The 26,030-nt window shown below is 33.6% G+C and overlaps 1 protein-coding gene across 6 annotated transcripts in view; it reads right to left on the reverse strand.

Moving 5' to 3' along the window:
- The window catches only part of CCDC82 (coiled-coil domain containing 82), a 27,310-nt gene extending 1,280 nt beyond the window's left edge, over positions 1-26,030 (reverse strand). Inside the window, exons 1-8 of one of the 6 annotated variants that reach the window (XM_025043746.1) lie at positions 25,941-25,956; positions 23,659-23,735; positions 20,387-21,123; positions 19,714-19,921; positions 11,209-11,301; positions 9,786-9,910; positions 6,951-7,121; positions 4,500-4,685 (exon numbers count right to left, since the gene is read on the reverse strand). In XM_025043746.1, coding sequence (XP_024899514.1) covers positions 4,500-4,685; positions 6,951-7,121; positions 9,786-9,910; positions 11,209-11,301; positions 19,714-19,921; positions 20,387-21,109 — 1,506 coding nt within the window. In that variant the 5' untranslated portion in view covers positions 21,110-21,123; positions 23,659-23,735; positions 25,941-25,956. Of the gene's footprint in view, positions 1-4,499; positions 4,686-6,950; positions 7,122-9,785; positions 9,911-11,208; positions 11,302-19,713; positions 19,922-20,386; positions 21,124-23,658; positions 23,736-25,455; positions 25,722-25,940 lie in introns of those variants that run through there. The other 5 variants (XM_025043749.1, XM_015585988.2, XM_006907496.3 and 2 more) reach the window with 5 other exon arrangements.

A 26,030-nucleotide genomic window follows, 5' to 3' on the forward strand; every position in this document is an offset into this window, starting at 1 on the left:
AACCAATAACAAATGCCATAAAGAAGTACAGACACTGTTATGAGGCTTCAGTAGAGGGGTCATGGTTAGTTGAGGTGACCAGGAAAGAGAGGCATGTAAGCCTCTGTCCTGGGAAAAAAGATTTGGTAGGCAAAGATTTGGTGGGTAGAGTTTTCTGTAGGCAACAACAGTCCATACAACAGTGACAAGACAAGAAAATATGAGATTTAACTACAATCCGAGGTTTTTTAGGGGAATTGAGCAAGATAAGGCTGAACTAAAGAAGTTGGGGTCAGAGAATGAAATGCTAGGTTAAGGGTTTTAGCTATAATGTGACAGGCAGTAGAAAGCTGTTTAAGGTGTTAAAGCTGGAGATTGACATACTCTAAGGTGTACTTTAAGAAAAATAGTAAAACACCATTCTAGAAAAGTTTGGCAACTAGTTATGAGTCTACTGTAATAATTTAGGTAATGAGAGACCAAATTTGAGTGACAGCAATGAAGATGGAGAGTAAAACTAAGGTTGGGACAAGATAAGAGAGGCTGATTTGGAGATTTCAAGGTTGATGAGTTCAAAGTGTTTACCTCAGTTGAGGAGATTAACTGACTAATGGTTTCTTAATTCAACTTATGAACTCTGGTTCTACTTCTACTGAGGCGAGAGAAGATATTGATGACTGACTTTTGTGGTGATAGGGACCTATGGAAGGGTATATGAGGAGTGCATTTTCCTTCTAGACATGGCCATGAAACCTTCCCCACACCCCCAAAGATCTCTGACTGGATCACTTTCTCTGGAAAGAATGAAGATTTTTAAAGAACAGGAAGGGAAATAACTTATAGACTACTTAGAAATTCTCTTGACCGAGTTTTCAGACAGGTTCTATTAGGTATAAATAAAATATACTCTAGAATTAGAAACCTATATCTTAAAAGTTTGACTGCTTTTATGCTTTTCATATTATTTCTTTATATCCTTTTTTCTTATTAAATTTATTTTGGAAAATTACATTCTATCTCAGCTATACTAAGGAAAACCTCTCTTTGATTTTATTACTAATAATAGCTAACATTGATCACCTTACTAATTGCTAGGTCCTACACTAAATGCTTAAAAAAATGTGTTACTCATTTAAGCTCCACAATCAAAACCCCAATTATTATTATTATTTTCTATCATACTGAAGAGAAAACTTAGGCTTAGAGAAATGAAGTAACTTGCCCCCAAATTCTACCACTAGGAAATATTTAAATTCATGTTTTTAACCATTATAGTATATTATTTCTGAAATTTAAAGGGTGGGAGTGGGGTGCAGCTTTAGTGTGAAAAAAGAAAAACTTATGAGGGGAAAGAAACTCAGACAGAAGGCAATTTGTATTACCTGGCCATTCTCTCCATCTAAAGATTTTGCCTCCATCATTCTTCTTTACTACAAATTTGCACAGTTTTGGTCATAATATGTCAAGCCCTTAGAATGCCAGATGGACCTACTAATGAAAACAGTTGGAATTGTGGGAATAGAGTGTGAGAAAGAGGTCAGAACATAAAAGGAGTTTGGTGCCTTGTACTCAGAAGCAGCAGTTAGTCCTGAAAAAAGGAATGAGAATGCCAAGGGAATGGGCTTAGAGCCTGAGAAGAGAACCTAGTGCAACATGAATTTTTTAAGCAGTGGCCATCAATCTTTAATTTGCTTACGAGTCACCTAATTTGTTAAACATTGGGTGTTTAATACCCCCAAGGATTCTCACTCGAAAGGTCTACAGTGAGGCCAGGAAATACACATTATTTTTCACAAACTTCTAGGTAATTCTGACATAAGCAGTTTAGAGCCATGTTTTGAGAAACATCAGTTTATGGAGTGAAAGAAAAGAGAAAAAAAAGTTTAAAAGGGGGGAAAAAAGGGAAGAGAACAAATGAGAAGAGTTTTGAAAGGGGTGGGATAGCCAATCACAATTTAAATATTTATATGTCACTGAAAATTTAAATACAACTGTAAAACTGAAACTTGATACTTTTATTGACATACTTTCTTCACTTTCTGGTATTCATGAATTCACAATCTCATCCCAACAATTCCTAAGTTCAACTTCCCTGGAAACTGCATCATCATGTGCACTTTTCTTCTTAACAAAAAAATCACTTGTTAGAATTTTGCCAATGGCATGTGACGGTATATTCTTTGGCTCTAATGAGACTTATATTACAATTATATTTATTACCCATTTTAGTTTTATTATAATTTTTTGATTATTTGTTCTTTCTTTATACCTGAGTTGCTCCTACTGCTTTAATATTACTAAGTTAAAAACAAGTCATCCTAGTTCAATTGTTAGAAGAACAAGAAGAATGAAGATAGTCTAGCTGGCAGGTTTTAGGGAAGAAATGCTGTGATATCCTGAAATAATGGAAGAAAAATGCTTGGAGAAAAAAGGTATCAAACAGAAGCTGAGGAAGGAGAGACAAGAACAAGTAATTTGTGTAAGATAAAAGGAGGAGCTGACATAGTAATTGGGAGGTAAGAGTGGAAAGACCCATGAATATACAGCTGTTCGAGTTGCACTGAGCCTGGCATTCTAAAGGTTTAGAGTACATGCAGCCATGGGATTACAGCCAAAGAAGAAGCACACACCACTGCCAGAACATACGTAGTGTTATCACTCAAAGACACACACATACTAAGGGGTAGGCAGAGTGATGATGAGAAATGTCAGAGCACCTGATCAATTTTGAAATTTTATCACAGCACAGAAAACTTAATCTGGGTTTATACTGGCTATAAACTTCTTTAGTTTCCAGGATATCTTTTTAGTAAGTCTATGGACAAATAGTTTAAATTAAAGTAGGAGAGATCTCAAAAAGAAAATGACGCTCTTTGGTATTTTATGTAAAAAAAAAAAAATGTGAACATTGTCCTATACTTGTATGATCTTGAAATACCTTCAATGCCAATGCTAAGTGTTACTCTTTAAGCAGAATATGACACTTGGCTTTCTTTTCTCAAGAATATTTTTTCTTATTCCCGGTCCCTTCTGTTGTCAGCAACCTTTAAGCTTTCTCTAAGATTTGATTTGAAAATGCTTTCGGTTTTTTTCTGCAAGAATGTTAATGTTCTTCCCATAAACAATACATATAATAATACATGCACAATTACTTTTCTATCTTTAGTACACAATTCTTTAAAAATGTGCTGTCCCAATAGGTCTTTAACCCCACTAGAGAGTTGGCAACATTTAAATGCATCAATAAAAGCACTTAAGAATTTAATGTTATCTAGGAAAATAAAGATGGGACTTACTAGATAAATGAAGGCTCCTCCCTAAGGCAAATTGAAAAGCACAGAGGACAGGGAGGAGAAACATTGGTAGTAAGAGCAGCAGAAGGAAAGTAAAAGATAAAAAGCTAAAGGGAAGAAAATGAAAGACGACTTAAGTGTCAAGATGTGTGGGGCAGGCAAAAAGATCACTGGGTGGTGGTTTGTGGTGGGCAGATAACTGTCAAAAGAGAAACCAATCTTGATGTCATTCTCCAGACCGGGAGAGCTCTGCAGATCATGATATATCCTAAGAAGTTTCTGTTGTGTTGTTCTCTTTTTCTTTCCCTTTGCTCATAAGTTTATTCTCTAAGCTCTCTTCTTTTCTATTTTTATCTTTTACAAATTCCTCTATGATATGAATAACCCAAGCAATGGATCTTAAGTCAGGCTTTTCTTTCTTTTTTTTTTAAGATTAAATATAATATTGATCTGAGTTGCCTGAACATATATGTTCTCTCTTATACATTCATGTAACTAGAAGTTTTAAAAGACTGCAATCATATTAGCATTCTTTCCATGCACTATAAACAATTCTAAAAGCTCTGTGAGCAGACCAGAGCTTATGAGCTGCCAGCAGATCTTTAGGAATCCAGTGCACTCTTCAAAACCCCACTTAATCCCTGATATCAAATTTAGTGATCAACAGAATATGGGGGAATCAAAATCAGTGCTGTGGCCTGAAACCTCTGCATTCCCCTTGATCTTCAGTTACAGTGCTCACTGCTAAGTCCCATGTCCTCAAGAAGAGGATGTGGGTGGTATTAGAACTGGCAGCCGAGATCCTTTCCTCAGATTGGCACCAGGTGCTTCTTCACTCTCAGGTCACAAGAACTGTTCTAAAGAATAGGAAGCAGATAAGCAGAGGTGAGTCCTATACTTTGTCAAAGAAAATAAAGGGACTTAATATATATGTAAGGAATACCACATATATAAAAGTGAAATGACAGAAAATCCTGATCAAAAGGACAGTATTACTGCTGATTAAAATTTACCTGATGAGTTGAATGAATGCTTAGAACATCGTATCACCTATTCAGGGTAGGACAATGATAAGCATGAAAGGAATGGGTGGAAGAAAAGAAAATATAAAGACAGGGAGAGAAGGAGAGATTCACTGCCTTCTAATCATTGGTATCCTTTTGCTGATCATACTTAGGCTTCAGAATCTTCTAAATGAGATGGTTCTTTTATAATCAGTCACCTTACCTCCTTAATCCAGCCACTTTCTTTTAATTGATTGAAAATTCTTTCCACTGTTTCTTTAACTTGTTCATCCTCAACTTCTCCCGTCTTTGCCATGGAGCAACATTCTTGGTACAATTTGAATTTAAAATGTTTCAGTTTATGATAAATTTTGGTACGTTCAGCACAAATTCTGCCAACAATAAACACCTAAATCAAGAAATAAACATAATCTGACATGTGAAGTGAATAATATAGTAATGAATATATAGACTTTCTGGTTTTCAGATTTTTTTAAATAGTAGAATCTAAAAAATGCATTATTCATTTTTAAAATATTTAGCACCAAATGTCTTTACCTTCTTTTATTTATACAACCCAGTTAACAAAAACTGAGCACCTGCTATGATTCAAGTATTGGGCTAAGCACTTGAGATACATAAGTGAAAGATGTACTACCTGTATTAAGGGGAGCTTATAGCCTTTCCTTTCCATACGTGCACTAACATTGTAGTTCAGCAGCATATAAAATAGATTTTAATAACTGATTCTTCCTTTTAAGAGAAAAATTACTAAAAAAATTATTAAAGAATTTCAATCTTACAATCTTAATATATACAATAACTAGTTTAATGTTTGAATATAGCTATACATATAAAATACACATTTTTACATAGATGCAAGGATAGAATATACAATGCTTATTATTTCACTTCCACCGACCATTATTTCATAAATATTATTTTAGTGGTAGTATTATATGTTATCTCAAAATGATGGTATACTTAGTTATTAAAATAGTACTCTAATATTTTATTTGGATTACTTGCATTTTTTATATTATAAATAATGTTTCAATGAATTTCGTGATCACGTCATTTACTTTTGTTGAATTACTTTGCCAAGGATAAACTTACAGGCACTGAATATGTGTAACTTTGTTACCTTTGGCTCTATATAGCTATCCAGTATTCTAAGAAGATGTATCACATCTTTCTCTAGGAATCTTATTTCCATGAAACTGCTAGTTTCAATGAAACCATGACAGAACTGCATTTTATTTAAAAATACCTTGCTACTTTCAGAGCTATCAACTGGCATCTTAAGGTTAGTTTTAATTGTATGCTTTTAAGTGGAGAATAATCATTTTTCAGTATGTTTGTTAACTTTTATATTTTTCCATTGTGTGACTGGTGTATTAATGTTTCTTGCTTTTATTTCACAAGATTTCTTATTTTTTAGATATTTGAATCAACTATTTTCTACAGACTCTTTATTCCTTTACAGGATATCAGAACTATAGAAATGGTTTTCTAATTTACACTCCTCTCCAGGATTAGCTGTACACAGTGAAGACAGTGAATGTACAGCAAAATTTTTATCTATACAACAGAACACGACCCTTAAATTATTAAATTATTTTTATTAGGATTCTAGGTGTCTTATCAAGTCAGATCAATTTTTAAATGGAGAAATTTTCATATGACATGTTTAGAGAAGAAATGTGTTTTTATAGTACTTGCCAAATAAAATACTAAAGACTAATTCTGAATTCAGTATCCCTATACAAACTTCTAAGTGATTCTCGCAACCCAGATTGTTCAGAAGGATCTGTCAATTACTTCACATAACACTGAGGAATCGTACTACCCAATCTAGCAGAATTCAGATAAATAGTATATTTCTATCTTAATAATTGACTGGTAGCATTTAGAATCAATTTTGGGTCTCTAACTAGGCCCCAAAACTCACACACCCTTCATGATATACAGACTCTTCAGAGGAAGCTTTCAATATTAATATTTTTGCATTTATAAATGTAATACTTTTATATAGATTAAAAAATTAAACAGTAGTTTTCATCTATACTTCTTTTCATTTACATTGTATTGCTTTGCTCTTGTTTATCAAGAACACTTCAAATATTTCAAATATTTTCTTCGGTTCTGCTTATTCATTCAAAATTAACAGCACCTTAAGTATGTGCTAATTGCTCTAGATTCTGACATACTTCTGATAGAGTCTAAATTGAAGCATGGTTTTAATTCTCATATTAGGATAAGTATGCATCTTCAATTATTATTCACTTGTCAGTTGTCAATTTGGTAGATTATCTACTATAAAATTTTCCCAGTGGGTCTAATTCTCCTTCGGGCTCAAAAGGGACTTCTGCTTTCCCTCTGCCTCAGTTACTTACTTTTTCATCCTCATCCTCTAACCCCACCACCACCCACGCTCCATTTCAGTGATGTATACTTAGAGAATATGCATGAACTGTAGTATCTGACTGAATTAGGTGTGAATCTGCTTATAAGACATATTTTTCATATTTAAAAATTATACCCTTTCCTTATACTTTTTTCCCTTCTGCTAGTGCTTTCTCCATCTGTGAAAATAACTTAGGGTTATTTGTGCAAGCTTATATATTGACAATTTCTAAATACTGAAAACTAAAATGAGATGGAAAGAAAATACCTGTTTATCATGTGACATGAAATCATCTGTTTCCATAGTCCTGGTGTTGTACAACTTTCCTGATAAATGCACTGAATATTTACAGTGCCGATGCAATCCACAAGCCTGGCAGGAACAGTCTTCAGGGTTCTTCATATGAATACTTACATTAGAATAATTTGCTACCCGCTCCTGAAAAAAAGTGTGAGGAAGCTTTAAAGGATTAGAACAGCAAGAAAAATAAGACATAAAAAGAACTTAACCAAATTATAACAAAAATTAGGAATTATAATAAGATGAGATGTAAGAGCAAAACACTAGTATTTCTAACTTTAATACTAAACACACAGTAGGTGTTTGACAAGATATTTTTAAATTAAAATATGAATTTATAATTTAGGCTATTAAATGAAAATAAACCAGTCTGGGAAAATAATTAGTTTCATATCCCTCACACTTATGAGTTACTACTAAGTAGTGTTCTTCACATATTTTATTTTTTCCTTTCATCTCTAATGTTAATGGGGTAGTTAAAAATATGAAAGAATGAGCAGCAAAAATTTAGAATATAAAAAAAGATAAATTCATTTAAGTCAAAAATCGAGAAAAACAAGATCGCAATCAGTCTCTATTGTCTCAATTATATCATATTTTCCACAAATTCTTCAGAAATAATTTAATCCTCCTATTGTTACTTACTAAAATATTATGAAAATAAACAAGTTGAAACTAGGATTGCTAAGTGGCCAGTACTGATATGGACAGTCTAATAGCTGTGTTAGCAACGAGTAAGCAAACTGAGAAAATATTTGGCTTTCATAAATAAGCTTTATTAAGTGTGAAATTACTTGTGCTTGAGTATTTTTTGCTTGTGCTCTATGCCTGTGCTAGATACTGCTGTTCTAATTAGTAGTGTAGATTAGGTTTGACCATAATATTTGAACTACATGCAATGAGCATATTAGCAGGGTTACTAATCCACATTCACATTCTCTATCACCTGATAGTAATTAAGTATCCAACATACTGATAGCTTCTTTTTTACATTGTATAATTCACAACAGTATTGCATAATATTTCTCATATTTCATGACACTTCATGACACGTGTCACTTACAAGCTGACATTAAGAGTGAACAGGTGATTAACCACCACCCTGGACTCCCTCCTTCTGTGTTACTCATGAAAGCACATAGTGCACTGGAAGCTCTATCAGCTTAGTTCCCTGAGAGACTACAATAGAGCACTCCCGTTGACTCAGACTGGACATATGTAAGTGAAAAATAAACTCTGTTGGGTTAAGCTATTGAGATTTTTGTTGTTGGTTTATTTGTCATATTATTTAATTTTAGCAGCAAAACCTAGCTTATCTTAACCAAAATCATCTATGTCTTTAAATTTGTAAGCTAATATTCTGTTGTATCTTCCAGTTATTGTTTCAACATTGGGTTATCCAAATTCAGCATAACCTACCGTAGGATGGTAAAGCATAATACAGCAAAGTAGTATGCGCTTTAGAGTCAGAGAAACCCTAGAAACCTGAGGTCTCTAGGTTTAAATATTGGGCTGGCTAATTACTAGCTCTGTAACCTTCTGTTACTCATTTTTTCTGAGTCATAGTTTCCTCGACTCTAAAATGGAGGAAATAATAGTGCTTTCCTCATGGGATTAACTTTTAAGATCAAATAAAATACTTTACTTTGCATGTAAATTACTTGGTAAAATTAAATAATGAATAAGGCCATTTTTCTTTCTATGAAAGAAAAAAATATTTATATCATGTTCTAAAAGCTGTACTATCTACTTTACCTTCAAAGTAAGTAAATATTTCCTTTTCAAGTAGGTAAATATTTTCTGTATTTGAAGAAGAAACTGGAGTTTACAGAAGTTTAAAAACTCAAAGTTAAAAGATATATATAGTGGCCCTAATGTCAAGCCATCCTCTCAATTGAAGTATTCTTTTTGTAATCCAATAACTGCTTCTTAAACCAAAACCATCTGTGGCTAATTTATCATTAGGTAATTTAAGGGCTGAAAAGGCCTTGGGTGAAGCCAAATTTCCTGATATAAATGAGGCAGAGCAGCTAATGATTTAAACGCTAGAAGTACTGTAGGAAACTTGAACTTCTCTTATCTTGCCATTTTTCCTCTTGCTGATCATTAGAAGATAGAATGTTAGAAACAGAGATGGAAAAAAACACCTTAAAAATTATATAGTACATTCTCCACTATTAGAAATCGTAAAATATAAATCTAGAGGATAACATGAAATCCAATGAATCTTATAAATTGAAAAGATATTTTACCCAAATTGGTAGAATTACAAAACCTGAAGTTGGAGAAAGACATCAAAGACAACCTAGGCCGGTATTTCCCAAATTATGTTATGGAAATCAATTATCCTAGGGGGTTAGAAGTAGTTCATGAAAAGGAGCCATATAGTAAAACACAAATTTGGAAAGTATTACATTCTGTACCACCCTCTTGAAGATTTACAGTATAAATTCACATATTAATGCTCTTTGAAAAGTCCTCCAGTTAAGTTAAACTCACTGTTTCTCACACTTTTTTAAGGACTTCTTTTTTGATACAACAATGAACATCTTGTGAGACAATCTCCTCATTGTAATAGAAGGGCTAAGTCTTACAGATGTTCTAAAGTTATTCATCATTTAGAACTACTTAATTATTGGATAGATATAAGTGTTAATGATTAAAACAGTAATTACCTTGAGGTGAGAAACAACAAAGAAAAATGCTAATAATTTAGATTATTCAGTCTGACTGAATACTGAAATCCTGAGAGATTACCACGCCCTGCCCACCAGAGATTAAAAAACAGATATAACTGTATACCTTATATTGCTCTCTCCAACGACTTCTGGAGGATAAGCTCTCTAGACGAGGCTGTATAAAGCGGTTATCCAAATAATCAAGAGATGTCAACATATCTTGTGCATATGATTTTTGCCTGGTGCCATCTGTTCAGGGCAATAACAACAAAAACCAATCACTTTGCTCTCATGGAATATTTCAGTAGCTGAATACTTAACGATTTCTTTCCATAGTTTTAGGAAGATACTTGATTGATTGGTTAGAAGCATTTTACGTTGAAAAAAATTAATGAAGTGGAAGAAGAATCCCATTAAGGAATGAGGGAAAAGAAAGAACCACATGGTCAATTGTTCCTTGAACACATCAAACTGACTCTTTTCTAAGGGTCTTTCCACTTGCTGTGCTCTCTGCAAGATCCATGCATTATTTCCTCCTTCATTTTAGGTTTCTGTTCAAAATTCACCTCTTGAGAGACTGTTTTTGACCAATTTAATTAACATAAGATTTTCCTTTATCATTCCCGATCTCTTTATCCTACTTTTTTTCTCAAGAATTAATCACTGGTTAAAATTGTTATATATTTGTTTGCTCATTGTCTGCCTTTCTCATTAGACTTTAAGCAACATGAGGGCAGGAATCTTGTATGTCATAGTCATTGCCATATCTCCAGCTCTCAAATAATTCCTGGCCCTTAGTTGGCACTCAATAAACATTTGTTTGATAAACTGAACAGAATGTTATTTTGGCATTTAGGTAGATATTCAACAGACATATTTATAGTCTTTATTAAGTGCCAACCTCAGTGTTAGATGCAAGGGATAAGTGTATATATATGGTATGTTTCTTCTCAGACTCTTGCAAGGGAGAAAGGTAAAAATACATTTTCAAAATTAAGTATGAAAAGTGCATACACATCAATACAATCACACTCAGGATAATGACAACACAAATGAGGGGGTAACAAATATTACTTAAATGAGTCATAGATAGCCTTTATGGTGGAAATGATTTTACACTCACCTGGAAAATGTAGGGTAGAAAGAGTTTATATTCTAAGGAGAAACAGCATGAGCAAAGGCATGAAAGCATAAAACAGGGCATAATTTTCATGAAATTCGAAGAGCTTAGAGACTGGGACAACACATGAGTGTTGAACTGCCCTGCTGTTTTGTGAGTATATATGTCCTATATCTTCGAATTCACTGTAAACTCTCTAAAGGTAGGGAACCATCACATATTTCTTTTGTACTTTCCACACTTCACAAATAATAAAAACTAGTAACTTTTTGATGTGAATGGGCTTTGGGTGCAGCTGACCCTAGAGAGAACAACTGGAGGGCCTGAAGAATAGGTCTCCTTGGTTTTGTTTAATATATAAAACAGTGGGTTGTTTAAAAATTGGAAAAAGAAAAAAAAAGTTGTTTCATTCATATTATTAACTTACCATACAATGTTTCCAGAAATGATTCATCTAAAGCATTGATCAGAAGGGCCTTCACAACTCTTTCAAAGTGAGTATAGTGGTCACTAAAAGAATCTGAAATTAATTTTAAATAAATATCAAGATCTAGTAGACAAAACAATTCCCTGAATATAACAGGTTCCTTTCTCCGAGGCTAAGAAATTAATACTATAAATATAAGAAATCACATAATTATCCTAAGTTTATAGCTGCCTCAGTGACTTCTCTAGTCATTAAACAAATCTCCATTTTCCAGATTTACTGGCTTCTAATCCAAAGTTTCTAGTTGTTATTTCAAATAATCTTCACTTTCCAAACCTATTAAGGGAAAATTAAGAGATATGTTGTGAAAAAAAAATCAAAATTGTTCCTTGTACACCTAATTATCAACTTGATGATTGCAGAGAACAAAAAAGAAAAACTATATAGGTGCATTATTCAATATGTACATGAAACTCCTGTCTTACTCCCTTTCTCTAAATCATGTTATATACAAAATTATCCCTAAAATTGCCTCCCTAGCCAAAACCCCAGTGGCTATAAAAACTCCATTTCCCTTTCTGCTGCCCCAGATTTAAGATTTTCAGCATTAGTTTAAACAAGTTATGTCTACTCTTTCTCATATAAAATATATAAGCCTGCTTCCCCACTAATTCAATTTGGTCCACGGACTCACGTTTGACAAGACAGGCAATGATAAGAGAGAAGGTCCTTACTATTTACCATTGCTCTTGGGTCAAGGTTTACTATGCCTGTGGAAATGTTTTCTATCAAACATGACCCCTTGCTTGATCCAAATGGTAATCATAGACTATTTGCCCTCCTTTGGGCACCTGTGAAGACATATTAAAGGCAGCTTGAGTATTTCAGGAAAAGTGGAAAATGCTTGGTAAAGGATTACAGCAAAATAAGACCTATTATTAGCATTCATGAGTGAATTTTGACTTTGCTTTCAATTGAAAAAAAAAAAAAAGATGGGATTTAACATGGAGACACCTTTTAGCCTTTCTTTTAGTTACTGAAAGGGCTGTATAACTCTTTTTTTTAGACTTTAAGGGAAATTTTAGTATATGTTCTTTTGTTAAAAAACAAAAAACAAAAACAAAACTTTATTGAAGTAGTAAAGTGACCAAAATAAAGCAGTAATAAAACTAAATGACAGGAGTAGATAATTCACATGGTAGAGGGACCATGATCAATTGAAAATTACAAAAGAATTGCTCACAGCCACTTATGAATATATTTTTAAAAATCAGAACATAATTAGAAAATGAAATAATACTTCAATATGATTCAACTTTGATTACTTTCATTTACCTCTCGATATATTATAGGACTAGTATATAATTTAATTTTGAGTGTTAAAATGAACTTAAACTTTATCTAGCACTGTATTAAGGGAAAACTGTTCCAAGGATATTAATAGATATATTGAGAAAAAAAATCAAATTCATCCCCTGTGCACTTAAGTTTAACTATCAAATAAAATGCAATAGAATTTTTTATCTCACTGAATTTTTTATCAATCTTAAATGTGTTAACATGCAACATTACTCACCTGCTATAGAGTTTTGAGAACTGTTGTTCTATTTCAGACCCTGATAATAGTGTCTTTAGGATTAACAGTAAAAGGAAAGGGCAAAAGATCAGAATCATCTGGAGAGGTTTTATTCCCCCTAATCACGGAATCCCTCTCCTACCAATGTGTATCAGAATCGTCTTGAAAAATGCCAGGAAGAAGGCCTTGATTTCATTGTGCTTGAGTGGATAGGTGGGTGGTGGTGGAATTGTGTTCCTGGTAGCTCAAATTGGAAAAAAAATTGAACGAGTATATGCCTGGCATAATTTTATACACTTAGATGCACTACTTTATTTTTCACAAGCCTGCCAGGTACTATCATGACCCTTGGTTTACTTTTAGTTGAGAAAACAGATACAGACAGGATGAAAAACTTCCCTCAGATCACACAGATAGTTAAGTGTTGGAACCGAGGTTGGAACCCAGGCAATCCGACTCAAATTTCATGCTACTATCCCCTAAGTCGATGTTATTATGCATGGTGGTTGGATTTGATACTATGATACTTCAGAACATGAAATTTTAGAATTAGATGGAAAATTGGAGAAAATAAAATTCGAATCTCTCATCTTAAAATTAAGAAAAATGACACAATAATGAAATAACTTACCCAAGGTCACACAACTAGATAGAGGCAGAAATCAGATTAGAGCTCGGGCCTCCTCCAGAACTTTTTTCAGTGCTTTAACTCCTATATTAGATGGGCTTCTGTAGAATATTCTAGGAATATTGTTTATAACTTTCCTCCATGATTATAAAAATATTGCAGAAGGGCACAGGAGAAAACCGACAATATTTGTGTTTATAACTTGATTTTTCCAAAGTAATTAATCAATTTCCCCACATCCAATCATTGGATAATATAGTCATTCTATTGATTTTCCATCCTTTATCATACATTAGTTTCCTAAATATGCTAAGATTTTGTTTCAGCACTGTCTACTCTACCCACTGATGAGGCTGTCATTCTCATGTCTGTACTATAATGCTTTACTTATTGCAATTTTGTGATAACTTCTTATATCTGATGGGGCAAGTCCTTTTGACTCTGTTTTCAAATTTTATTTATCTTCATAGTGAACTTTAGGATTGTTTTGTAAAGTTAAATCAAACAATTTCAGAAGAAATAACTTCTTATACTATTTATTACCTTCCAGAAACATGCTGTTTCCATTTGTTTCCTTTTCTATTTCACCCCACAACCAGTAATTTGTGAAATAGGGTCATTTCTATTCCTTCATGTGTTATCTTCTCCCTCAGAACTTTTTCTTCTCCATCCTAGAACTTCTTGAGTTTAACCTACATATGACTGATGAGACTTTCTGTACTGTTAATTCTGCTCTTTAGAGCTTACGACATAGATTTTGACTTTACATTTTAAATTTTCTGGCACTTTATCCGTATCTTATTTAGCTCTTTCACCTCAAATTGTTCTCTTCTTATAATTTCCTATTGCTTTCCCACAGATTGCAAACGCTTTATACAATTTTCTTTTGTTTCCTTTAATAAAACATTTTTTTCACAGGCATTTTCTTCCTCTAGCTCTTCAGGGCAATGTTACTTTTGTTTTGTGCCAAAACATTTCACTGATACTTTTTACTTATCCTAGAACAACAGGAAAAGTTCTAGGATTTAACATTTAACATAAATTGTTACGAGATTGTTCTTAGGCATGCTCTGTGCTATGTTGATAGAACGATTCTCCCCAAGTGCTAGGTGGAAAGTTAATTTTCTCTCAGTCTAATTTCCAGTATTTTAGCAAGTATTTATCTAGCAAGGCACTAGAGATGTACTTTTGTATCTACTACTTGGTTCTTTGTCACTTTGAGCATATGATAGAATACTGGGAAAATAACCTTCAGTATCCATAAATCTGAAGGCTATTCCTATCAACCTGTGTATAATATTAGTGAGTGAACACTGTAGATTTGGAATACAATGGACCACTGCCAGTCTATCCGTCTACTTTCTATTTTACCTTTTTCTGGAAGTCGCAGTCTCAGAATAGAGAAATACTAACAGAGACTGATGAGAAGGGAAAAGGACTATGCTTCAAATGCTGCAACTATGTAGCTGAAAGGGAAACTATTCTACTTTGAAGTGTTACTGATGCATCTCTCAGGGCCAAATAGCAGGTAGTGAGGAAATGACAAAATTTCTTCCAACGTATAGAAATGTTCTCTTCAAAAAGGTAAAATTGCACATACTACTGATTGTGATTCTTCATTGGGTATAAAATTTGGGGTTAGATAATGTTTCTCTTGAATTTTGATCATATGTTGAATGTATTTGTCAGTGTTCTTATAGAGTTGGGGGGAGAATAAATCTGGGAGTATTAGCCTAATTACAACCTAACCCAGGCCATAGAGTGGTGTTCATTATTCATCATATAGGTTATTGTTTTAATGAGAAAATATATTTTGACTTTCAAAAGTAAGAATTTATAGCAACCTTTAGAACAGAATCTCTTGGCAAAGCAAAAACTGCCTAGAATCTTACTTATAAAAGGCATAAACATTGGTATTAAAAACATGAACCAAGTCATAAATTATCCCTATAGTATGTGGGCTGTTCCCGTCTGTTGGTTTAACAAATCTGATCACATCCAACGTTTCGCTATCTTGAACTATAAGATCCAGAAAGCTTCAGCCAACATGCTTATCTTAATCATCTACTCATCCAACTAACAAAAGTTCCCATAATGTGTCACCAACTTTAATAGACATTAGGAATACAAAAAGAAGTGAAGTTGATTAACCATTTAGGTTAGTTTTTGGGCGGGGATGTCCACTGGCTTTCTTTATTGAGCTTTACTTTTTTACATACCATAAAATTCACTTTTTGGTGTACAGTTCTATAATCAATGCATAAAGTTGTGTAACCAACACCACAACCAAAACAAACAAACAAATGAACAAAAACAACGTTTTACAACCACCCCCAAACTAATTTATGAAACCTCTCAATATTTAGTTTTGCACATATTTAGTATGAAGTGTCTGAAAGACATCGTAATGAAAATGTTTAACATGATGATGAAAAACTGGACCATAGATTTTGGATAAATCTGTTCTGGAAATAAAGTTAAAGGATTCCTGCCCATAGACTGGGCTGAAGTTATAGGGAAGAGACTGCCTAAAGCACAAGCAAAATGTAGTTTGAGGGTGAAACCTTTAGAAAAATCAATATTTACATGACAAATGGAAAAGAGAGAAAAGCAATATTATAAAAGGAAAGGCAAGACGTACTACAGAAGCTAAAAAGAGAATGGTAAATAGCTGGTGGCAAAGCACATAGCAATAACAGATTAATAGAAGAAATGAAGAGCATTTTGGAAACTAGAATGTTATCAATTACTTTAGTGAGAGCAATTTCACTGGATTGATGGGTACAAGAGCCTGAGTACACTTGGAAACTTGAACGAAAAGATAACATTTAGAACAGTGGTTAATGGAATGTGCCAACTCAAGGGAGAAAAGGCACGAATATGGTTACAAGTTAAAGAAAGACAGCTTGTAATGATAAAAGTTACAAGTAAGAACACACAAGATAAAATGTATTACATAAAAAAAAACGAGTTACATCTGTCTCTGAGGTAGAGATACTCAGTAGTAAAAGCAAGCACAGAACTCCTTGGTATTTACTTAAATGAGTTGAAAACATGTCCACAGAAAAATCTGCACACAAATGTTTATAGCAGCTTTATTCATAATTGCCAAAACTTGAAAATAAACAACATGCCCTTCAAAGGGTGAATGGATAAACAAACTGTGGTACATCCATACAATGGAATATTATTGTGATAAAAGTAAATGAACTATCATGCTATATTGACATAGAGGAAACTTAAATGCATATTATTAAGTGAAAGAAGCCAATATGAAAGGCTACATGCTGTGTGATTCTAACTATAAAACATTCTGGAAAAGGTAAACTATGGAGACATTAAAAAGATCAGTGGTTGTCAGGAGTTCAGGGGAGGGTGGAATGGATAGGTAGAGCACAGGGGATTTTTAGAACAGTGAAACTATTCTGTATGATATTATAATGGTGGATACCTGTAGTGTTATTACACATTTGTCAAAATCTATAAAATGTACTCAGTCACAAAAAACAATGAAATCTTTCCATTTGCGACATGGATGGACTCAGAGAGTATTATGTTAAGTGTAGTAAGTCAAACACAGAAGAACAAATATGTATGATTTCACTTATATGTAGAATCCAAAAAACAAAATAAATGAACAAACAAAACAGAAACAGACTCATAGATATAGAAAACTAATGGTTGCCAGATGTAAGTGAGGATGGTTGAAAAAGGAGGATTAAGAAGTACAAATTTCCAAATAAAAAAATAGTTGCAGAGATGTAAAGCATAGCATAGAGAATATAGTCAACAACATTGTAATAAATATGTATAGTGCCAGATGGGTACTAGACCTATTGTGGTGATCACTTTGTAAGGTATATAAATGTCAAATCATTATGCTGTACACCTGAAAGTAACATAATCTTTTATGTCAATTATATCTGAACAAGAAATTTTAGGAAATATTAAAAAATATTTTTAAAAATCCATATGCTATACAACACAAAGAGTGAGCCCTGAGATAAACTATGGCTACAGATAATAATAATGTATCAATACCGGAAGTACCAACCAATACAAGATGTTAATTACAGGGATATTTTGTGTGAGAGGGGTTATATAGGAACTCTGTGTACTTTCCACTCAACTTTTCAGTACATCTAAAACAGTCCTTAAAAAAGCAAAAGTAAGCTGAGAAGGGTAGAATAGAGAAGGAAGTTAAAATTGTCCCCACATGTAGGACTTTCATTATTTTCATTAATTAGCAGGCACGGGTATAAGTGGGTATCTCCCACCAAATGTTCTATCACATTCTAGATACTATAATCCAGAATGATGGGATACTTCCTGAGTTTCCCTGAGACTCAAATATCTAGGTGGCATGTGAACCAATGCCTATTGATCTAAGGAAAATAGTCCTTAACTTTCAATACATAGATGACCATCACTGGCATCTCTATAACTGAAAAATTTCTTGAAATTTAATTAATATCTCAATCCACTATTTTATTATAAATCATGAGAACTAAATTGAACCATGTTATACTTAATTTCAGTAACTATGTTCTTTTTAAAAAAATTGGGAAAGAATGCATTCCTTAAGGGAAAAAAGTATACATCCAACAGCCTGTTTCTACCAGTTGTGAAACATCATAAATACAATTGTGAATTTATGTACAATTATAGGGATCAGAATAATAATATATAAGGATACCCTAAATTTTTAGGGTCCTATTATATTTTCATTAACTATATGAAAATATAAAAGATTTTAATTTCCTATCTCTGATAGGTTTCACTCAGTGATGCTTCAAAAGTCCTGATAAAAACCAGTGGTTTTACAAACCAGTGGTCTGTAGACCCCTGTAGGACCCCAAATCCATTTAAGGAGATCTGTGAGGCCAAAGAAGTAACACTAAGATAATTATTTGCTGTTTTCACACTGTTGAGATTTTTTAATGATATTGCAAAAGTAATTATGGGTAAGGTAGCTGTCCCCCTAGCATGAATCATGGTAGTAGCACCAAACTACTAGTAATTATTATCGTTAACACTGCTATACACTCAGTAAAAAAGCTTCCACTTAAGAATGTCCTTGATGAAGTAATAAAAATTATTAATTTTATTAAATCTTGAGTCTTGAGTATCCATCTTTTCAGCAGTCAATAGGATGAAATAGGATGTATGCTTCATCCTAAAATATGATTGATCTGAAGAAAAACTGAGTTGGGAGTTAAAAAAAAAACCTCAATTGTCATGAAATACCATGTTTACTTGAAAGGACAAACCATGGTTATCTGGCATTTGTCAAATATTTTCTCAAAAAAGAACAAAAAACGGTTTCTCAAGAATTCAAAGTTTTTGTTGCCAAAGATAAAAACAGATTTTTAAGTAGATATTAGAATTTTGAAAAACCATATGCTACTATGAGCTTGATAGTGTCCACAACCTAAAAAAATTTCTGATGAGATGGGTGGTGATATTAAGAAATGTCATTTAAAAGACATTTTATAATGAAATGTGTGAATATTTGGAAAATCTGTGTAACCCAATTAACTAATATTCTCCTAACAACCATGCATGATGTTACAAAATGGTGCACAGGCAAAAGATCCAAAGTGCAAGACAGACCAATGGATTGTAATGTAAGTAAGTACTAAAATTTCATTCACATTGTTTCAGATTTCATATTGAAACCAACCTTTAAGAAATTATCACTCATCGAATTTTTGTGTTGTTAAATGAGAATATCGCAATTTTACTGAAAACACTCTTCCCTTTCCCAGCTACCTGTTTGAAATAAAATTGTTTTCATCTATTTTGACAAAAACATCACAATAGACTAAATGCAAAAGCAGACAAGAACCTAGCTGCCTTCTATTAATCTAGTCATTAAAGATATTTATTAAAATGTAAAAGCGCATTCCTCTCATTCTTTTGGGAGAAAATATAGTCATTTTTCATAAAAATGTTATTTGTTAACGTGTAATGAGTTTATTAATGTTAAGTCAATTAATAGATATATTTTAAATTTATCTGTTTTGTATTTCTACAAAAGTAAATGTTGCTAACTATAATAACCCACAGAAACAAAAGCTCTTTGGGATCTTCAATCATTTTTAAGAGTATAAAGGGTTCCTGAAACCACCAGAATAAACTATTATCAGACTGACAAATTAAAGTTAACTGAAAATGAAGCCACAGTTCCTAATCAATTTACGATTCTGCTTTAGAATATGATAGTAAAAGGCTGATTTGATATTTGATAATAATATCATGATTAGAACAGTCATAAACATTTTTTTGATATTTAACTTACAAAGAGAATTCTGTTTCACTAATTTCAGTTGTGATGTAGTCAAATTTTTGTCTCGCTGGCTTTTATTCTCTTCATCGCCCTCCTCATCTTGCACTACAAAGTCATCAATAATATAATCATCTCCATCTTCATCAGATTCATAATCATCCTCCTCCTCTTCATCATCATTTCCATCACTACTACTTGTGCAGGATTCCTTTTCAGAGTCCTAATTAAAGTAAAAAATATTCCTTCAGTAAATTGTACTTTTAAAATTGTCAGTATGGATGTGAAATTAAAAGATTAAATCTGAAAACAAAAAATAATCCATAAAATTCCATATTTTAAGGTTAAAAAAATCTTGTCATGTTACATGTTGAAAACTGAATTAGGAAGATAATATACCTTGGTAAGTGATGCAAAATGTTTAAAATGGACACTAAAAGTAGATGATAAAAACAGGAAAGACCATACAAAACAGTCTTTCAATTTTAAAAAAGAGTGATTAACTGAGGATCATGATAAAATATTAGATACAATACTGCAATCAAACATGTTCATGGATACTTCATTAAAAAATAAATTCTAGAATTACTGAGAAATAGAACAGACTCAGCACTTTAATTTTTATAAAAATTAAATAGTTTAAGTAAAAATTTAAAAATGGCAACAAAACCAAAAAAATATAACACACCTCAAAATCTCTACTACTATTGCGTCTCTGACGAGATCTTTGTTTTGAGAGTTCTTGCAGTTTCTGGAATTTTTCTCGTTTTCTTGCAGCTGAAGTTTTTTCAGGTTGTTTTTGCTCCATCTCTGCTGAAGAACATTCATCTTCAACCACTCTACGTGGACGTTTAACACCTACTTTTCTAACTAAGATATCACTGTCATCACTCTCATCACTGTCATACATCACAGAGGAGAGCCTTTTTCTCTTCCCTCGCTTAATGTGTTCTTCTTCTAAATCCTCCTCTATTATTTGTCCAGACTGTTTGTTGAGATCATTAGCCTCTTGACTTGAATGCTTCTCATGATCTGGTAAATCAATGCTACTATGTTTGATTTTGTCCTTTTCTTCTTCATGTGTTGAACTATTGCCAGTGTTAATAAGATGCTCACAGTTGTTTCCTTCACTTTCAACTTTAATTAATTTAAGCTCTCTTTCATTTTCTGGCTTTTTATTACTATCAAGCCCCTTGTTACCAGAAAGCTCTTCATCACTGTCAGCACTTTCATTACTGTCAACACTTTCTTCATCACTATCAAGGTCTTCATCACTATCGAGGTCTTCATCACTATCCAATAATTGTGAAATACTACTTCTTTTAGTCCGCCTCCAATCGACTCGAGATTTCTGCTCACGCTCTTGAGTTTTAGAATTTTTCCTTGTTTCATGTCTTCTAACATGTATCATTTTCACTTAAGCTTCTACAAAATAAAGTTATTAGGAATGTGATAATGATAACCAGTTTACAACAAAGAATGCATTTATGGTACAAACTATATTTATTTGGTATTATAAAATGGTTCACAGAGGTAACATCATATGAAATATCTGAGTGAAGATGGCAGAACAGTTATTCAACAAATAATGTATTGAACATCTATAAAAACATCTGCATTATGCTATAATGTGCTGAAAGAGATACACAGAAAAATCACGGTCCTGTTCTTTAGAAGATTAATATCTGTGTGTAAAACTAAAACATATAAACATATAAAAATTAAGAAAATCCAAGGTATTCATTTAGTATCAAACAAGTGACAAAAATAACTGATGAAAGTGTAAAGATGCAAAAAGAAAAGAACGGCAAGTGCTTCACTGAAGATTTTATTGGATATGAGCTAACAGGCTTCTGAAGGACTGGTTATATATGAATAAGAAGGAAGGAAGGAGGAAAAGAGATTTCAGGCATATAAAAGTGGTAAGGCAAAAAAAAACTTTGGCACTGAGAAAGAACATGGTATGTTAAGTAAATAAGTGTGACCAAAAAGGTGAAAAAAAGGCTTTATGCTGTAAAAAAGACATGAGTATAGAAAAATAGGGTGGGATTACCAGAACAATTTATTTTGTAAGCAGAGAAGGATTCTGAATAGAGAAATGACATGAATTATAACACAAGGAATCAATTAATATGAAGAAAATTATAAAGTAGTAATTGACATAAAAAAGATACCAGTGCAAAACTAAGAGATAACCTATCCACTAAGATTGCAGCCTCTATATACTTTTTAGTAAAATGGCAATGACTTAAAACGACTCAAAGTTTGAGTGGTTAAGATAAAATATAATCCAACAGAAAACTTACTAACAATCCAAAATGTAGTCAGGTAAAAAAGTAAAAAAGTTTCATGGAGAAGGAGAACATAGTATTGGGAAAGAAAAACAAATGCTGTAAATTTTGATTCAGAAAAAGATGAACTCCATGAAAATGATCACAAGTATGTAGTAAAGGAACACCAAAAGACAAGAAAACTAGAAAAAGAGTAATACAGTAGCACATATGTACTTCTGTGGTTGCTAAGGAGACCAGAAAGATGATCACAGTGTATGTAATGAGACTAACCTCATAATATGAGTATAAGAGCTTTAAGAGCTTACGAGTGCTTCTACTTCAAAGAAATCACCTTATGAGGCTGATTATTCTAATATTTTGACCATGGAACAGAATATTCCTGGAGATTTTCTATAAACTATAGTATCGAAACTATATGCAAATATATAAAAATAATCACACTTCATATTTTATCCAAGTGGTTTAAATACCCACTTTATTTACTTGTTTCAGTTAAAAGAGACTGTGAGCAGTTTCCAGAAATTAAATCCAATTTCGAAAGATGAAGATTAACTACCATTAAAGATATTTTTTAAATGTGCTGCAAACCCTGAAGGTAATTTCGAAAATAATTCTGTTTTTTGAGCAATGGCAGTATTACTGAACCAAGTTTATAGTTTCCCAAGATTACTTTTCTTTGGGGGGTAGAGAGGAAGGGATGACCACTGATTCAATTGTACAAATTCTAGATGTTTATAGGGTAATGTGGCTACTTCTACAATGGTAACAACTCATACAAAATCAGGACAATGGTTGTTAAGATTATACACCAGAAATGATAGCGTAGGCAGAAGTCTAACCTTATCACAGTAACTGCTACAAGTTATATTCAGTACTGTAATAGCAACTTAACAAATCCCAGTCAACAGACCAAATATTCCGCTATTTGAAATTACAGTTGGGATGTGTCTTACAGAAGGCTTATATCAAAAACAGCAAAGAAGAAAATTGTGTGTGGTCAAAATAACCCTTTGAAAAAATATAGTACTCTTTAAAGTATGTTTTTTTGAATACCATACTGCTTCAAAATTCCCACCCAATTTCTCTGCCATGCTTTAAAAAGATTAGTTTTTTAATTTTTACTTAGTACCAGATAAGCTAGGCAGCTAGCTATATTTTGAAGCCAAGTACTACAAAGAAGTATTTTTTAAGCACATAGTTAAATTTGTATAAGCGAAGAGTACACGTGCTTTACACTGTAATGAAAGGTAAGGTTTTTTAATAAATCTGAATTGGGAGAAATAATGAAAAAATAGAAAAACAAATGACAAAGATGCCTTCAGCAGATACACTAAAGCAAATGTGGACAGTAGGAACAATAAAGTGAAAGAAGATTTTATTAGTACTCAAAAGCAGTTTCATACATACTGGATGATTATTTACAAAACAATACCATGCTGGAAAGAGTTATTTATCACATCAGTAGGCGATTCCTATGACAATGGTGAGACAATTAAGAACGTCATACTATAAAAATACCTATGACTGCACAGTTAAGCTATAAAAAAACTCTGTGTACAGTAGTGTATTTTTATATATATTTTAAAATCCTGACATGATCATAGAAGATATCATTGATCTTCATTTATAAAAATCAAAGCCAAGGACATAGAGTTAAATGACTTACCGAAGATCACACAGCTTGTTAGTGAGGGATTAGAAACCAGGTCTCCTGATTCCCCGTCCAGGGCTACACAATGACTGCTGCCAATATTACATTCATACAAGGTAGTAAAAATTATGCCTTTAAAAAGTCATTTTTTATCTCATTTATGCTAAACTTTAGTTTCAGACAATAGTAATTAAAATAAAGTTTACAAACATGCTTTTTTAAATTACATAACTGAATTTTAGTACATGAGTTAGGCCAGAAACTTCCAGAAATTATTTATCTAATAGGCAAGAAAAAAATGTACTAAAGAGATGAAAATCTGCAGACATCTCTCTACTATCTTATTGATGACACTAATCACAGAATTTAAAGAATTCTCCATTAGGTTGAAAAGTAAAAATTTCAAAGAGAGGTAGTCTCTGATGAGAAAAAAATTTTGGAAATCTTCAGTGTTGAATGTTTGAGGAGGCACATTATCTAATCAAAATAAATCAAGTTTCATTAGGCCAACTGCCAGATTTATAGGGTGTCTCTCATATTCCAAAATTACCATTTATATAAATGTCAAAATTTCTGTCATTAAAAAAGAAGATAATTTGAATATGGTTGGCTTCTCTTTTTAAAATTGTGGATACTTTTACTATGTTAGCTAGGGAGGAAAGAATAATGACAGAGGGAAAAGGTGAGTGAACTGACCTAAGAGGAATGAGAAGGTAATGCTAGGTTGTTAGGTAAGACATTTCTTGGTGGTTAGAATTCACTCAAAAAAGAATCTATGCAAATGGATGTAATTTCTATATATGCTAAGTATGAGCATACACTCAATTTCTTGAAATGAGAATTAATGAGGCTTCTTTAACGATATCTTACCTTTAGGAAATGGGAAAGAAAGACTCCAAATAGAAAGCATTAAGTGAAGACCATCAATACTATCACATCTTTGGGCTTCATGGTTAATGGTAAGATGGACATACATAGTTACGCTGACTGCAAAGAATGTAAAGTTATCCATATTGCCTGTGTTCTTTCTCTAACACAGTAACTCTAAAACTAAGAAAGGGTACTTTGATGCCACTTGAATTTCTCATCAGAAGAAATGTCCTTTCTTCTAGACTTTGAGGTTAATTAATCCTCAAAAAAAGATTCATTCCAGGAATTGCCTACTAGGTGGTGGTTACACTTTAAGATTTGAAGCTCAGTAAAACCCCAGCCATTACTTGAAATGCCACCAAAAGAGATGAATTCTTATTTGTAAAACATCACCCTTCCTTGATGTTTGCTTTCATATGACGGTTTAGAGGAGAAACCTTAATAAGCCAAATAAATAGTTATTTAATGGGATTCTATGTGCCAGCACACGCAGGGAGCTGTGGCGTAACTAGAAAAAAAAATCAACAATACGGTCTCTGCTCCCAAGGAGCTCACAATCTGATGAAATTACAAGGGACATCAAACCGAGGCAGTATAATACGTGATTTAAGGGCTACAGTTATGTTCTTATCACATTGCTGTGAATAAATTTATCATAGTTCTTCCACTGGCGGGAAACAGGGCAGCACAACACGACAGAAATAGGAAAATATGAAGAAACATATAAAAAGAGGAAAGCCATTTTCCCCCACTAATTATTATGGTCCAATACTCCACAATTTCGCAGAGTGGATCCTGCCAGTTTGGCATCCCGGACTTATAAGTATTCATTAAAATCTGTAACATTGAAGGTGGTTCGCTAAATCCAGCAGGGATGAGTGGCAGAGGAAGGAACAGATGCTCTCGGGAGTAAACATCAGAGTCATTTTCATGATTACAAACCTGGCTTTCTGGCGGGACGCAGGTAACCGGCGCAGCACGCCCGCGGGTCTGCTACTCTGCCTCCAGGAGTGGGGAGGAGCTGCGTAGCTAGGAAACGGGACCCTTAGACAACCCTTCGAGATGACGTGCGCTGGACGACACAAACCCTTGGACCCCAGAGGAGCTCGGCACTCAGAAAACAAATATGGGTCCCGAAAGGCCAGAAACGCGCGAAATCACCACTCAAGCTGCCCGCGTCAGCCCCGCCCACTTCCCCGTCGCGGAAGGAACTTGCATCCCGCCCACTGCAGCGCAGCCCAGGCGGCCCGCCAGGGGAGAACGAGCCCAGGGCGGTTCCGCCCGCGCCGAAGGCAACCGCGGGAATTTTTCTCGGAGCCGCCGGGAGGCGCGGCTTCCCCCGCCCCTCTCGTAAACCATTAGCAGCCGGAGCCGGAGCGAGTCCCCGCCCCGAGCTATACCGCCCCGCCCCGCCCCTCCCCCCTCACCTTTGGAAGCTCCTCCGCCTCTGCCTCCGCCTCTGCCTCCGCCTCCTCCTCCGCCCCGGGGACCCACTCTAGACCAGCGACGCTCCTCCT

The sequence above is a fragment of the Pteropus alecto genome, unplaced genomic scaffold (genome assembly GCF_000325575.1).
Source record: "Pteropus alecto unplaced genomic scaffold, ASM32557v1 scaffold12, whole genome shotgun sequence".
In the NCBI taxonomy this organism is placed as follows: domain Eukaryota; kingdom Metazoa; phylum Chordata; class Mammalia; order Chiroptera; family Pteropodidae; genus Pteropus; species Pteropus alecto.